Source organism: Mirounga leonina, unplaced genomic scaffold (genome assembly GCF_011800145.1).
Source record: "Mirounga leonina isolate KUSES-001 unplaced genomic scaffold, KU_Mleo_1.0 Mir_150, whole genome shotgun sequence".
Lineage (NCBI taxonomy): Eukaryota > Metazoa > Chordata > Mammalia > Carnivora > Phocidae > Mirounga > Mirounga leonina.
Window position 1 is genome coordinate 26,114,902 of NW_023270374.1, and position 14,676 is coordinate 26,129,577.

General features: G+C 43.1%; 1 protein-coding gene across 1 annotated transcript in view; it reads left to right on the forward strand.

Annotated features, from left to right (window-relative positions):
- The window catches only part of ASIP (agouti signaling protein), a 47,798-nt gene extending 35,616 nt beyond the window's left edge, over positions 1-12,182 (forward strand). The window contains exons 3-5 of the mRNA XM_035006141.1: positions 6,487-6,656; positions 7,897-7,958; positions 11,563-12,182. Of these exons, the coding sequence (XP_034862032.1) occupies positions 6,487-6,656; positions 7,897-7,958; positions 11,563-11,739 (409 nt within the window). The 3' untranslated portion in view covers positions 11,740-12,182. The remainder of the gene's footprint in view (positions 1-6,486; positions 6,657-7,896; positions 7,959-11,562) is intronic.
- The last annotated feature ends 2,494 nt before the right edge of the window (positions 12,183-14,676 follow it).

The following is a 14,676-nucleotide window of genomic DNA, read 5'->3' on the forward strand; positions in this document are numbered from 1 at the left end:
TGACTCCAGAGTCAAACTTTAGCACTTCATTAATGTCTTCAGAAAGATAGTATCAGATTTCTAATGATTGTCACAGAGCAGAATTTAGGATTTGGGGTCAATCTGCCTGTGTAGAACTGGTTTGTTTCATATTTATTAAAGCCAAAACAGATAGCCAAAAGTCCATTCATGGCAAAGCCTCCTTTTCCTTTCTAAATGTTTGAGTTTTCAGAGTGGATTCCCATTTTGGCACATTTTATTGGCCCAGAGGAAAGCTCAGGTTAATATTTTCTATTGTGGTTGAATTTGCTCCACTTCAGCAACACTGGACATTTGTTCTGCCATTTCCATTGAAGAGACGCTAGGAGAAGGAATGGCATGCTAGAGCCACTTTTGGTTTTCTTTGGTTATTTTAGAGGACTTTGTGGGATTAAAAGATCTTGACCTACTCCAGAAACACTTGCATGGGTATCTGTTTCAAAACTTGTTCTACTTTCTCTTGGAACTAATTCATACATAGTCTTTTTTTCTTTTTAAGATTTATTTATTTGAGAGAGCGAGAATGAGAGAGAGAGAGAGTACATGAGAGGGGGGAGGGTCAGAGGGAGAAGCAGGCTCCTCGCTGAGCAGGGAGCCTGATGCGGGACTCGATCCCAGGACTCCGGGATCATGACCTGAGCCACTTAACCAACTGAGCCACCCAGGCGCCCTGTTGTTGGTCTTCTTTGCTACGCATTCATTCATTCACTCATTCACCAGATATTTATTGAGAGTCTGCTATGTACCAGGCATTGCCTAGTAGCAGGGGCAGCAAAATGAATATGACAACAAGGTCCCTACCTTCTGGGAGTTTAAATTCTACAAGAAAAGGAAAGCCATTATGAAGATAAACATAGATAATTGCTAATTTGTAAGAGCTATGAAAGAAATGGATGATGGGACAGACAGAAACTGGAGAAAGTACACTTTCAGATAAAGTGGTCAAAGAAAGAGGTGATATTTGTATAAAGATCCAAAGGTTGCCAATGATCCAGCCAAGTGAAGAGCTGAGGGAATCAAGTTCAAGGCCAGGGAATGAACATTTAGGGTTAAGGGAATGACAGGTGTAAAGGCCCTGAGATAGGAAAGTTTAGCATATTCTAGGAACAGAATATGTCTGGAATATAGTGATTACACAGGAGAGTCTATCAGATGAGTCCAGAGAGAGTAACAGGGCTTTGCAGGAAATTTTGATTTTATTTCAAGAACAATGGGAAGCTCTAACAGGTTTTAAGCAGGGAGTGATGTGTGATTTGAATCATGACCCCCAGGGCCTCCTGGGTGGCTCAGTCAGTTAAGCGTCTGCCTTCAGCTCAGGTCATGGTCCCAGGGTCCTGGGATCGAGCTCTGCAGGGAGCCTGCTTCTCCTTTCCCTCTGCCTGCCCCTCTGTCTGCCTCTCTGCCTACTTGTGCTCTCTCTCTATATATCAAATAAATATATTAAATCTTCAAAAAAAAATGAATCATGCCCCCCTTCCCCAATCACTGGCTACTATTTGGGGAATGGATGGAACGGGACAAGAAAGGAGGCAGGATGTCAATAAAGAGACATTCACACACACGAGATATTCACAGTTGTCTAGGCAACAGTGTCAGTGGCTTGGCTTAGGGTAGCTTTGGTTAGCAGTTCAGCAGGGATGCTGAACCTCTGGGACTGGGTTAACCAAAGACAGAGCAAGAACTGTGAAGTTGGTGAATTCCTCATGCTCTGTTGGCCTTGTCTTTCTAACGTTTTTCAAACATGTTATAGATGAGGTTAATTAAATGATCCCTTGGAATGTTGGGCTCAGTCCCTCAAGTGCCTTTCTTCAGGCCCTTCCCGTCAGTCCCTTCCCCCCTTTTGGTGTCCCATCCCCACCCTCAGCAAAATCTGCTCTCCTAACACCATGTCCCAAAGTTCTCTGGACCCTTCTTTCTATGCTTCTCTTTCTCTTGCCCTTCTCAGAGGTCTGCCTAATCCTGTAACACTAACTGCCATGGGAAGAAAGCCTCAGAAAATATTTGTTGCTTGATTGGCTATTCTAGGAGAAAACTAAATAGGTAAAACATATTGACACCTTCATGCTACCCCAGAAATTACCATCACTGATAAGCCTGAGGGAACATTAAGGAATGAACCGATAGCCCTAATGGAGCCTCCTAAGCTCAACACAGCCAGACACCTGTCATGGATGCATATCACCTGTTGCTCAAATGGGTCAAAGATGTGTAGGGTGGTAGGATCCCTATGCAGCCACTGAACATCTTGTGGGGGGAATCTAGGTAATTACAAATGAGAGGTATTTCTCCTGTAGTTCTGACGTTCAGTATTTGGTATAGCTCATTTGGCTGAGAAACAAATCCATAACAAAAATTGTGTGTTACCTCTCCTAGGTTTTGGCATATCAGAAACAGTGGCTGATGAACCAGAACGGTAAAAGGCTTTGAGATCTTTCCAGGACAGAGAAGGGTAAAAGGAAGATAATGCTATGAGAAAGCCCTAAATTTTGGTGACAGAGTAGTAGGTGCTGAGAGCAAACTGTACCTTGAATTTGAGGTACAAATGGGGAGGAGGGCCCTGCAAATTCCACAGCCGCAATGTCAGAAATCAAATATAACTCTCCATCCATCTTTTTTAAATCCTTTGATGTTATGTCAAGTAGCATTCAGTATTTTATTTCTATCATCTTTTTTTTTATTACAAAGTAATAACATTCTTTTTTAAGATTTTATTTATTTATTTGAGAGAGAGAGAGAAAGAGGGGGGAGCAGAGGGAGAGGGGGAAGCAGAGTCCCCGCTGAGCAGGGAGCTCGATGCAGGACTCAGTCCCAGGACCCTGGGATCATGACCTGAGCTGAAGGCAGATGCTTAAAAGACTGAGCCAACCAGGCGCCCCAAAGTAATAACATTCTTGAAAAGGAAATTCAAATACAGAAGTACACGTCTCTACCTCACTCCCCATCCTCAATTCCACTCCTAAGAAGTATTCATTATTAAAATTTTAACGTGTATCCTTCCACTCTTTTTTCTTTGCATATGTAAGCATATTTACATTTGAGGGAGTTTTGGTATTTGTTCACAAATGGAACTATAGGGTTTATATTTTTTTGTTTGCTTCATTATTATATTTCTTTATTTTATACCAGTACTGGAATAATATGCCCCTTCCAACAAGCACACTTTCCCAGGTATAGAACTCAGTTATTGCCTGAACAGAAAAAAAATGACAGTATCCTCTGTTCTCATGTGCCTGTGGTTCTGGATGAGCCTCACTCAAATTGCAAAGAAGGAGTTCTGAGCTTTTTAGGGGCCAGAGACCCCCTTATAGATCCAGAGAAAGCTATGGACCTTCTCCCCAGAAAAAAAAATGCATATTTGGGCAAAGGTTTGCAGACAATTTCAAGGTTAAGATTCCCTCCTGGTTTAATTTCCTTTTCTTCCCAAGTATATGTTTTGTTCCAAAAGATTGATCAGGGGAGAGTCTGCCTCCAACACCACTGGCCTGTATGAGATGCTCCTCCATGTTAGGCCTCTACCAAACACTACTTTGCTTCTGGCCACTTTTTTCCTCCACAGGGATGAGCTTCACCCAGACCCCCATGTACCTGGCAATTGGTGCTTGGCAAGATTGGTAGAAGCCACTATTACAACCAACAGAGCCCAGTCACCTTCCCAGCAATGCCAACTTGCTGGCTTCCCAGACACCCTGGCTCCCCTCACTGATGCCACAAGCAAAACCCAAGGCAGGCTGTCAGGGCTGCTCCTCATTTATACCTAGTATGGTCAGCAACTAATATTGTTTACTCTTTTCAAGAAGACTCTGCTGCCTTCATCTCTTCCTCAGCTCTTATCTCTCACTATACCTCTGTCCCAATAGGTGTTAGCCCTTCCTCATCACTGGGAAATTATAATCCTTTCTTTTGCTTTGGGGACCAAGGCCTTGACCCTAAAGGATTAAGATATCAGGCTATCTCCAGTGCCATAGCTAAGGGGATATCTGCAGTGCACATACTGATACACTGCGTACTCATTTTATCAAACTCAGAGATGATCTGGATACTGTTGTCTCCCACATTCCCTCAATTGGAGCCATTATGCATTAGTACCCATGTGCTCGCACAACACACATACATGCACATGTGCACACACATCAGCAAGACTCCTGAGACACACAGCCAATTGCATTTAGCCATGACTTCCCATGCCCTCTTTACCAGGGTTTAATCAGATTCAGTCACATTCATGCATTTTCAAATCCTCTAACTCTTAAGGATATACAAGTGGCCTTAACAAAATCTTTGTACAACTGTTTAACCTGCTCCAAAGTCCAGGAAGCAAGAATCAGAAATCACTGATTCATAGGATTTTAGAAAGGTCTTAAGAAAGGTCTTAAGATTCTTTCATTCATTAAACAAATCTTTATTAAGTTTCAACTCTGTGCCTCATAATGTGTACTAAGTCATGTAGTCCTATCCTCTCTTTTTACAGAAGGGAAAGCAGAGGCCCAGATGGACCCAAGGTCATACAGCCACTTAAATAGCAGGTACATCCAGGGGAGTTAGGTCACCTATCCACCATGCTGAACAGAAACTCATCTTAAATCCTAAGCAGTAACTTAAACTAGATGATGAATTTAAGAGAAGGAACTGTCTCCAGTGATACCACAGATCAAAGAACAGTCTTCACCATGACAGAATGGAAGGACGAATTACTCTTGAGAAACACAATTGCACAGGTAGTCGTTGCTGTCAGTGTTATTATCCTGTATTAATAGCAGGAAGTGTGTGTCCCATGTTGAGCAGTAACAGCAATGAGGGTTTGTACGGGTCCATAATCCTTTACCTGAAATTGCAAAATCCCAAAAATCTGAAAACTGTCAGAATTTTTTTTTCCTTTGGCAGCAAAATCTGACCTTACCTGAAGTCTCTTGGCAACAAAACTTATCCTCAGTTGATGCAAAACAATCCATAGTCTTTGTTTATCCTGTTTATTATGAATATCCCCAACTTTTTGCTGCAGAAGTATCAAAATTTTTATTATGGGTGCTCCCAGACCCCTTGTATGTGGTTTAATATAGTATATAGATGATATTAGTTTTCTAAAATCCACACAATTCTGAATTCTTAAAAAAAAAAAAAAATCTGACCCTGAGGATGATAATACAACTAGGCATTATAGGCCTGTATTACATTTAGGACATACATATCCCTCTCCAGATTTGGTGCAAGGAATGCTCATTCTTTGCCCTCTCCCAACACACAAATAAGATTAATTCCACTGAGATTTCACCCTTCTCAGACTCAGTTTAGTTATATAGTTCCACTAAATTACTTAGGTTCTAAGAAATTGTATTTTATTAATTGTAGTTTATTAGGCTGGAAGGAGTAGGCTAGAAATTGTCAGGCTGCTGTAAGGGGATCCCAGGAGTGGGCAAGACCAGCATGAGCAGATTGTTTCTGTTTTTGTTTTTAAAGATTTTATTTATTTATTTGAGAGAGAGAGAATGAGAGAGAGCGAGCACATGAGAGGGGGGAGGGTCAGAGGGAGAAGCAGACTCCCTGCCAAGCAGGGAGCCCGATGCGGGACTCGATCCCAGGACTCTAGGATCATAACCTGAGCCGAAGGCAGTCGCTTAACCAACTGAGCCACCCAGGCGCCCGAGCAGATTGTTTTTATCCTCCTCTCACCCACGGTGCTTTATGGCAGGGCAAAGAGAACTTTGGAAAAGCAGCCTCTTTTTTCCCAGACTGGAGAGAACAATGCACAGAGCAAGGAGGAGTGGGGATCCCACACTCAGAGAAGGTGAAGATGTTAGTGAAGCTTTGAGCCCTAATTAAGCCAAACGGAGGATGCATGGGAAGAAATCCACTCTAGGATCTGTCTGCTTCATCAAAATCCAGCTAGCAATAAGTCAGTAAATGCAGTTAGCCTATGTCAACAGGTCCATCCTTCTCACACAAACCATACCTGCATCATTCCCTCTGGGCATGGGAATACAGCATATGCAACAACATATACACTTGTCTGAAGACGCCATTTATCACTGCATCTTTCTCAGAGAGTCTTAAGAGTTCTATCCTTTGCACCTTAGTAAAACCTCTGCCACTGTAAGGCACTACTGGGGACCATTCAACAATTCTGCCCAGGCCTAGGGTCTTCTGAGACCACTGACTTTAAAAAAAAAAAAAACAAACCATCACCCCACCCTCTGGATGACAGAGACCAACTGCAATGCATTCCTTTTCTCTTTGCTTCAATCTCCCTCCTTTCCTTGTCTCTCTTCCTCTCCCTATCACTTCTTTTCTCTCTTCTTCCTTCATCAGGTCCCCTTTCCCGTCCTAAGCCTTGGTGGTCCTCCAGCTCCACTGGGACACTTATAAAACGCGGTCAGAGCACCAGCCCAAAGAAACACAAGGAAAGCAAGAGGGCACATCCTCTTGCCAGGACCCCTGGCCCACCAACCTGACTGCCTTCTCTGTCCCACTCAGGCCTCCAAGAATGAATATCCTCCGCCTACTCCTGGCCACACTGCTGGTCTCCCTGTGCTTCCTCACTGCCTACAGCCACCTGGCACCTGAGGAAAAGCCCAGGGATGACAGGAGCCTAAGGAGCAACTCCTCCATGAACCTGTTGGATTTCCCCTCTGTCTCTATTGTAGGTAAGTAGCCTGTCTTGGTGCCTAGTCTCTGTACTCTGGCCCATGAGAGGGGGCTACAGGATGTCAAACATGCTCCCCAGGATTCATTGACATACATCAGAGTTCCTTTGTGCTTATTCTTCAAAGTAATGCTAGAGGAATAAAGTATTCCTTGACTCATGGTTTTAAAAAGCCCTGCATACCACTAATCTAATATGCAGCTTCACATGTTAGAGGCTCTGAGAAACCCTGAAGTTAAGACACTTTGTGAATTTGGTTTAACTTAGCATTTCTGAAACCTACTGAATCACAGAACTGTCAATAACAAAAATGTTAGAGAATGCTGCGGAATATAACCGAGTGTGGGATGAACTAGTCCTTTCAGGGTTGAGAACTGAGAATGACCGCTCAGGGGAAAATATCAGAGGCATTACAGCCTGGTATCAAACATCTTCTAGTTCAACTTCTTCTGATAAAAATAATAGTAACAGATATACTCCTTGTGTGCTAGGCACTGTAAAGTGAGTACTATTTTTTATTCCTACTTCACAGTTGAGGAAATTGAGGCTTAGCAAAGTTAAGTGACTAACATGAGATCACACAGTTCTTAATTGGTAGAGCCAGAATTCAAACCCAGGTGTTTAATTCCAGAACCCAAGTTCTAAACTAATGTCCCTCACTGCCTTGACTCTCACTACGAAAAGAGAATATTCTAGATGTATCAGGAAAGTAAGTCTCACCTTTGATCACCTTTGATGTGCCGGACTTCTCACTTTATAAACATATCTTTTTTATCCTCAAGACAACCCTGCAAGGTGGATATTACAGTACCCTATTTACAAATGAGAAAACTGGATCTTAAGAAGATTAAGTAGGTTGCCTAAGGAGACACAGTTGTTAAATGGCAGAGTCAGGATTCAAATCAGGTGTGCCTGGCTCCATAGCTCTGAGAAATGAAAATTAGGAATACAGGAAACACAGGTCCATCCATGTACATGACACTGAATCCATTTTTCAGGGCCTTCTTGGATTTCCTCTTTGCCTTCCCTCAGAGGACACTTTTCTTTCAGTCCCTGGCTCCAGGTTAGCAGCCAGGCTAACAAGAACCTGTTGGCCTAAGTCCCAAGTTGTGATTTATCCACCCAATCCTTCTTTTCCCCCACCCTGAGACTTCCTGGAGGCCCCTCCGATTCCTCCCGCTTCACTGCAGTTCATGGCCTCCAGAAACATCTGGCTTTGCTCCTTCTGTCTCTCTTTGAAGTGCTGAACAAGAAACCCAAAAAGATCAGCAGAAAAGAGGCGGAAAAGAAAAGATCTTCCAAGGTAGGACTGGAAGTTCTCATTGTGGGGGTGGGACTGGACTTAAAAGAGAATTCTAGCTGGGAACTAAATGAAAGATTTTCCATCCTTACATGAACAAAAGAAGCTGAAAGCTGTCTAAAGGCTTCCTGGCCTCAAGCCCTGAATCAGACTCCCACAGAAGCCCAGAGAGCTAAGGTTCACTAAGCAAAATAGCTTACTTGCTAAAAAGCATCTTGTATGAGCTAGCCCTCTTACTGAAATATCACCATCACTCATTCTTTTGAATGAATGCACTGTTTCCTAAAGCTCAGTTATTTCAGAACCACTTCCCACAATTTTTTTTTTTGAAAGCTTTCATTTTTAAGTAATCTCTACACCCAGCGTGGGGCCTGAACTCACAACCTCGAGATCAAGAGTCACATGCTCCACTGAGCCGGCCAGGCACCCCCCCACAATTTTTGCCATAACCGAGTTTCACTTATTTACTTAATATATTTGTTTGGTTTTTTTTTTTAAGATTTTATTTATTTATTTGAGAGAGAGAGAGAGAGCACATGAGAGGGGGGAGGGTCAGAGGAGAAGCAGACTCCCCGCCAAGCAGGGAGCCCGATGCGGGACTCGATCCTGGGACTCCAGGATCATGACCTGAGCCGAAGGCAGCCGCTCAACCGACTGAGCCACCCAGGCGCCCTACTTAATATATTTGTTTAAAATTAAAACCTAAGGGACCTGGGTGGCTCAATCGGTTAAAAAAAAAAATTAATTAAATTAAATTAAAACTTAAGGGGCACCTGGGTGGCTCAGTCAGTTAAGTGTCTGCTTTCAGCTCAGGTCATGATTCCAGAGTCCTGGGATGGAGCCCCAGAGCGGGCTCCCTGCTCAGTGGGGAGTCTTGTTCTTCCTCTCCCTCCCCCCACTTGTGCTCTCTTACTCTCTCAAATAAATAAATAAAATCTTTTAAAAAATTAAATTAAATTAAAACTTAAAAAATATGTAACTATGATAGAAAGTCAGTATCACTTGCCATAAATATAAGGTAACCATAAAAATAAGTATAAAGAAAATAAAACATTATTAGTGGATTTTAGCTGGATGGGGTTGCCTGCCAAATGCTCTCAAGCTGAGGCTTGTTCTCTGTATTAAAAGTCAGATTAGAAAGTGTTGGGAGAGGGCGCCGGGGTGGCTCAGTCAGTTAAGCTTAAGCGTCTGCCTTCTGCTCAGGTCCTGATCCTGGTCCTGATCCCTGAGTCCCCATGTCCTGGGGCTTCCTCCCTGTTCAGTGGGGAGCCTGCTTCTCCCTCTCCCTCTGCCACTTCCCCTACTTGTGCTCTCTCGCTCTCTGTCAAATAAATTAATAAAATCTTAGAAAGAAGAAAGAAAGAAAGAAAGAGAGAGAGAGAGAAAGAAGGGAGGGAGGGAGGAAAGAAGGAAGGAAGGAAAGGAAAACAAAGGAAGGGAAGGAAGGGAGGAAAGAAAGAAAGAAAATAGGAAAGTGTTGGGAAAGCATTAATGATATATCGGCACCAAACGGAGCCTTTAAAGTTGAAAGAGACTGAAAAAAGAATCCTTTCTCACTATGTGATTTAATGTCATTTAATACTCATGTACCACCTAAAATCATACTACCATGGCACAGGTTCCCACACTGTGGGAAATACTGGACAGAGGCATTGTTGAAACGCACACATTATTCCTTAGACCTGGCACTGTGTGATTTTGAGCAAGTCCCTGCTCCTCTCTAGACCTTCTGTAAACAAGCAGATCAGATGATTGACATAAGAATACATAGCTGACAAATATATTTGTATGCTAGGTATGGGGATTATAGAAGTGAACAAGAGAGGGACGCCTGAGTGGCTCAGTCGGTTAAGCGACTGCCTTCGGCTCAGGTCATGATCCCAGGGTCCTGGGATCGAGTCCCGCATCGGGCTCCTTGCTGAGCAAGAAGCCTGCTTCTCCCTCTGCCTGCCTCTGTCTCTCTCTCTCTCTCTGATAAATAAATAAAACCTTAAAAAAAAAAAAAAAAGAATTCTGACTTTCCCTAAACTGGAAAAAAATTTAAAAAAAAAAAGTGAACAAGAGAGATATATCCCCACTATCATGGAGTTTATATTCTTGTGGGGAAAATAGACAAAGAGCAAGTAAGCCAATAAATAGGTAAAATAAATTCAGATAATAATAAACACTGTAAAAGAATTAAAGCATGATAATGAAAATGAAGAGTGGTCTCAGAAGCCCTCCCTGAGGAAGCAGCACTTACATATTGAAAAATTCAGTAATCTCAAGCAGCAATTCCCAATAGAAATACAATGTGAAGAGCACCTGGGTGGCTCAGCGGGTTAAAGTGTCTACCTTGGGCTCAGGTCATGATCCCAGGGTCCTGGGATGGAGCCCCACACCTGGCTTCCTGCTCAGTGGGGAGCTTGCTTCTCTATCTCTCTCTGCTGCCCCCCCGATTGTGCTCTCTTTCTCTCATGTAAATAAATAAAATCTTTATAAAAAAACAAAAAATACAATGTGAGCCACATATATAAATTTAAATTTCCTAGTAGCCACATTAAAAAAAAAGTAAAAAGTACGTGTAGTTAACTTTAGTAATATTTCATTTAACCCAATATATCCAAAATATTATCATTTTGATATAAAATGATATAAATATAAAAAGTGATATATTTTATTTTGTGTGTGTGCTAAGTCTGAAACCTGGTGGTGCATCTTTTCACTCACAGTACGTCTCAATTCCGATGCTAATTTTTAATAAAGTCAACTGTAGTGCTAACAAAAAAAAATTGTTTAAAGAAAAAATTTTACACTGCTATTTTAAAATGTAAATTAAAATTAAATTTGAAGATTCACTTCTTCAGTTGCACTAGACACATTTCAAGTACTCAGTAGCCTCCTATGGCTGATGGCTACGTGGATTGAACAGCACAGCAAAGAATGGTTTCAGGAAAGTGGGCAGCCAGTTCAAAAGCCGTGCAGCAGAAACTCATTTTCTGCGTTTGGTGCACGGAAAGAAGGCACTGTGGGAACAACAGCTCAGCTCATAGAGGTGGGCGGGGCCAAACCTGAGGGCCTCAAGAGCCAAAGTGAAGTTTACGGTTTATTCTAAGTTCAAAGAAAACCCACTGGGGGCTTTAAGCCAGAGTGGTTGCCATCATAGGTCTTCGGAGAGGTCCGTTTGGTGCAACGGAGGATGGACTGTAAGTGGGCCAGAGCAGCAGACCCAAGAAAGTGGCTTGGCCTAGGGTAGCGAGGTGGTGAAGAAGTGGGTGGATCCGGATTTAATGTGAAGGCAGGACTGACAGGAGATTTGGGAATACACTGGAAGGGGGAAGACGCAGAGGTGGTGAAAACTCTAGAACTGAGTGGGATCCCCTAGGGAGAAAAGTGGGCCAAGCCCATCCAGGTAAGTAAATGTTAATGGGTTTGGACGCAGAGGGTGGATGACTGGGGGAGGCAGGGACCCCTGGGGCCACTTGTGGACATGAAGTCCAGGGGACAGTGGTGCAGCGGGTGGGGATGGCTGGTCTGGGGCCTCCACTGCCCAAGGAGCTCCCAGGCCGACGTGAGGACTGGTGGGGTGGGCGTGGCCGGCTTGGGCAGCCCCGGCGCTTCCCCGCAGAAAGAGGCTTCCATGAAGAACGTGGCTCGGCCCCGGCCCCCGCCGCCCAGCCCCTGCGTGGCCACTCGTGACAGCTGCAAGTCGCCGGCGCCGGCCTGCTGCGACCCCTGCGCCTCCTGCCAGTGCCGCTTCTTCCGCAGCGTCTGCTCCTGCCGCGTGCTCAGCCGCCTCTGCTGAGCGCGCCCAGCCGCCTCCCGAGGGCGGGTGATTTCTAATAGGTGTGGCTTCCCCGGTACCCTGGCGCGCGCGTAGTTACTTGGTTGGGGCGGAGCTTTCAGGAGGCGGGACTTCCAAGAAGACTTGGCTTTGGCAGGGCTAAAACCCAAGCATATGGAGGCTACTCCAAGGTGTGTGGCTGTTTCTTTAAAGGACCCCAAAGAGCCTTTCCCTTCCTCCTGGCCCCTTCACAGCCGAAAACCCGTGGACTGCGCATGCTCTGTCGCCTGGGCCTGGGAAACCCGCTTTCCCCGGCCCTAGGATTGCATTCTCCTTAAGCGCTTCTCTGCTGGAGCCGGATGTTCCTCCCTACCTTTAAAACTGGGAACACACAAGGGGCGCCTGGGTGGCTCAGTTGGTTGGGCGACTGCCTTCGGCTCAGGTCATGATCCTGGAGTCCAGGGATCGAGTCCCGCATCAGGCTCCCTGCTCAGCGGGGAGTCTGCTTCTCCCTCTGACCCTCCCCGCTCTCATGCTCTCTCTCTCATTCTCTCTCTCTAATAAATAAATAAAATCTTAAAAAATATAAAAAATAAATAAAAAAAAATAAAACTGGGAACACACGAAGCTGCCTGTCAGGAGCTCGCTATGAAGGCTCGCACATGAGCTGTGTCTTTCCACAATGTCAGCTTTTTCAGTCATAGAGCAAGGTTAACAATTATAAAGCAGGTTTGGTATTCTAAACGCAGTAACATTTCACCACGTGTTTAACTTGGCTTCTTAAAGGTCACGCAAAGCAGAAGCCACACAACAAACAATATAGAACAGAGGACAGGAAGTTAACAAGCCAAAGGTGTAAATCTGTGAGCCAGCAGTTGAGATAAGGCCTCACTCCGGTCTGGGTCAGCTCTTGGCACTTACTGCTTATTATGTTCAAGCATAACATAACAAGAAGGATCTCTGTTCTTTTTGGACATCAGGCAGCCTTCAGCAGCAGCTGCCTTTTTGAAGTGACCAGACATAGGTCAGTGTCTGAGGAATCTGACAGTTTGCTGCAAATATCCTCTTTTTTAAAGGGTTTAATCAGTCTTGAGCCTTTGCAGACCTCCTCTGTTTCCCATTGGTTATCACTTCTGAATGTGTCAAGAGCTGGTGCTGGTCTCAGTGATATCTGGTCTTAGCTGCAATGCCCTTAGCTGCTTGCATCACTGCTTGACACGGGCCCCTGCTTGACATGAGTGATTCCATCTTGCTCTCTACATTCTACCCCATGATTCCTTATGACAAATCTTTAAGGGTCATACAGGAATCAAATACGTCTTAAACTAGGGTCAGCAGTACTAGTTTGCTAATGTGGAAGAAGGTAAATCCAAATCATTCAATTGTGTTTTCAATGAGAATCAAATGAAATCAAATAAATCTCAAATCATATGAAATGTCAATTGACAGAAAACAAAGATCACATCAAATCCAAACAAGTTAGATACATTAAACTGAGTCAAATAAAGTAAAATTAAGTAAGGATTAAATTTTAAAACTCCAACTCAAAGTCACATCTAATAAGAATTAAGTCAAAAAGAAGAAAAACTAGATCTAAACTTTATTAAGGTAAGTTAACAAATCAACAAAGCAGTCAAATAAATGAAATAAGAATCACATTGCCAACTATAGGCAGATAAAAGTACAGAAATACATATGGAATCTTCAACATAGGCTCTCGGCACATCTAGAAAGGAACGGTGAGGGTATGGTTAATCAGTCTTGTAACTTTTCCTACTTAAGCTTGAGGGAGCACAACATTTTAATAGCATGTTTAATAAGAACTATAACAAAAATAATAGCTAAAAACAACAGAAGGATTTCCCTATTGGATTCTGAAACGTGTAGAGAGAGAATTCCTTTAAATATTTTAAAGGGTTATCGTCAGACCATGAGCCAGAACAAATCATGTGTTTGAAGGGTCTTGTTAACAACTCTAGAAAGGAACATTTATTGCATAAGTTTTGTATATTTTTGTTCAATGCAGCTAAGTTGGTGTGAATGACGGCTGAGGCTGCTTGAATGGCCTTTGTATCATGTTCAAAGTGGGTTAGCTTGTTGGTCAAGGTTTTATGGGCTGCTTTGAGCCCTTCTAAGTTTTCATCTAAAAGTTTATCAATTTTGTTAATTCTCACCCAAGGTATTTCTATTAGTATAAAATATTGAAAAATTTTTATATGAATATTCTGAGACAAAGGTACCCATTTTGGTAACATTACTAAATGTTACACTAATAGCATACAATATTTTAACACACTCATTGTCTACGGTTATGATAGTATCATTCATTCTGCTATGATTAAAGAACATGACCTCTGAAGGGCACCTGGGTAGCTCAGTCAGTTGGGCAGCTGACTCTTGATTTCAGCTCAGGTCATGATCTCAGGGTCCTGGGATAGAGCCCCAGTCGGCCTACACACTCAGCGGGGTATCTGCTTGAGGATTCTCTCTTCCTCTCCCTCTGCCCCTCTCCCTGCTCACATGCTCTCTCTCTCTCTCAAATAAATAAATAAACCTTAAATAAAAGAAAAAGAACGTGACCTCTAAGAAGTTATGACCACAAGTTATCCAGTTAAAGTGTCCCATGTCCAAAAGTAAATTTTCAATAGATGTTCTTGTTAAAGGAAAAAGATTAGCATTGATTTCCAATTCATGGCAGGTATAATACATGTTATTAGACCATTGAAATACCATCTCTTTGGATAGTAAATATCCATTAATCCATGAGGGTGTATGTGTTGCCAGAAGTGCTGTACTATAATGTATTTATTGTGGTACAGCATCTGTATCATATGCTAATAAGCTTTGACCCCCTAAAAGTCTTTTTTTTTTAAGATTTTATTTATTTATTTGACAGAGAGACAGAGAGAGAGCACACAAGTGGGTAGAGCAGCAGGCAGAGGGAGAGGGAGAAGCAGG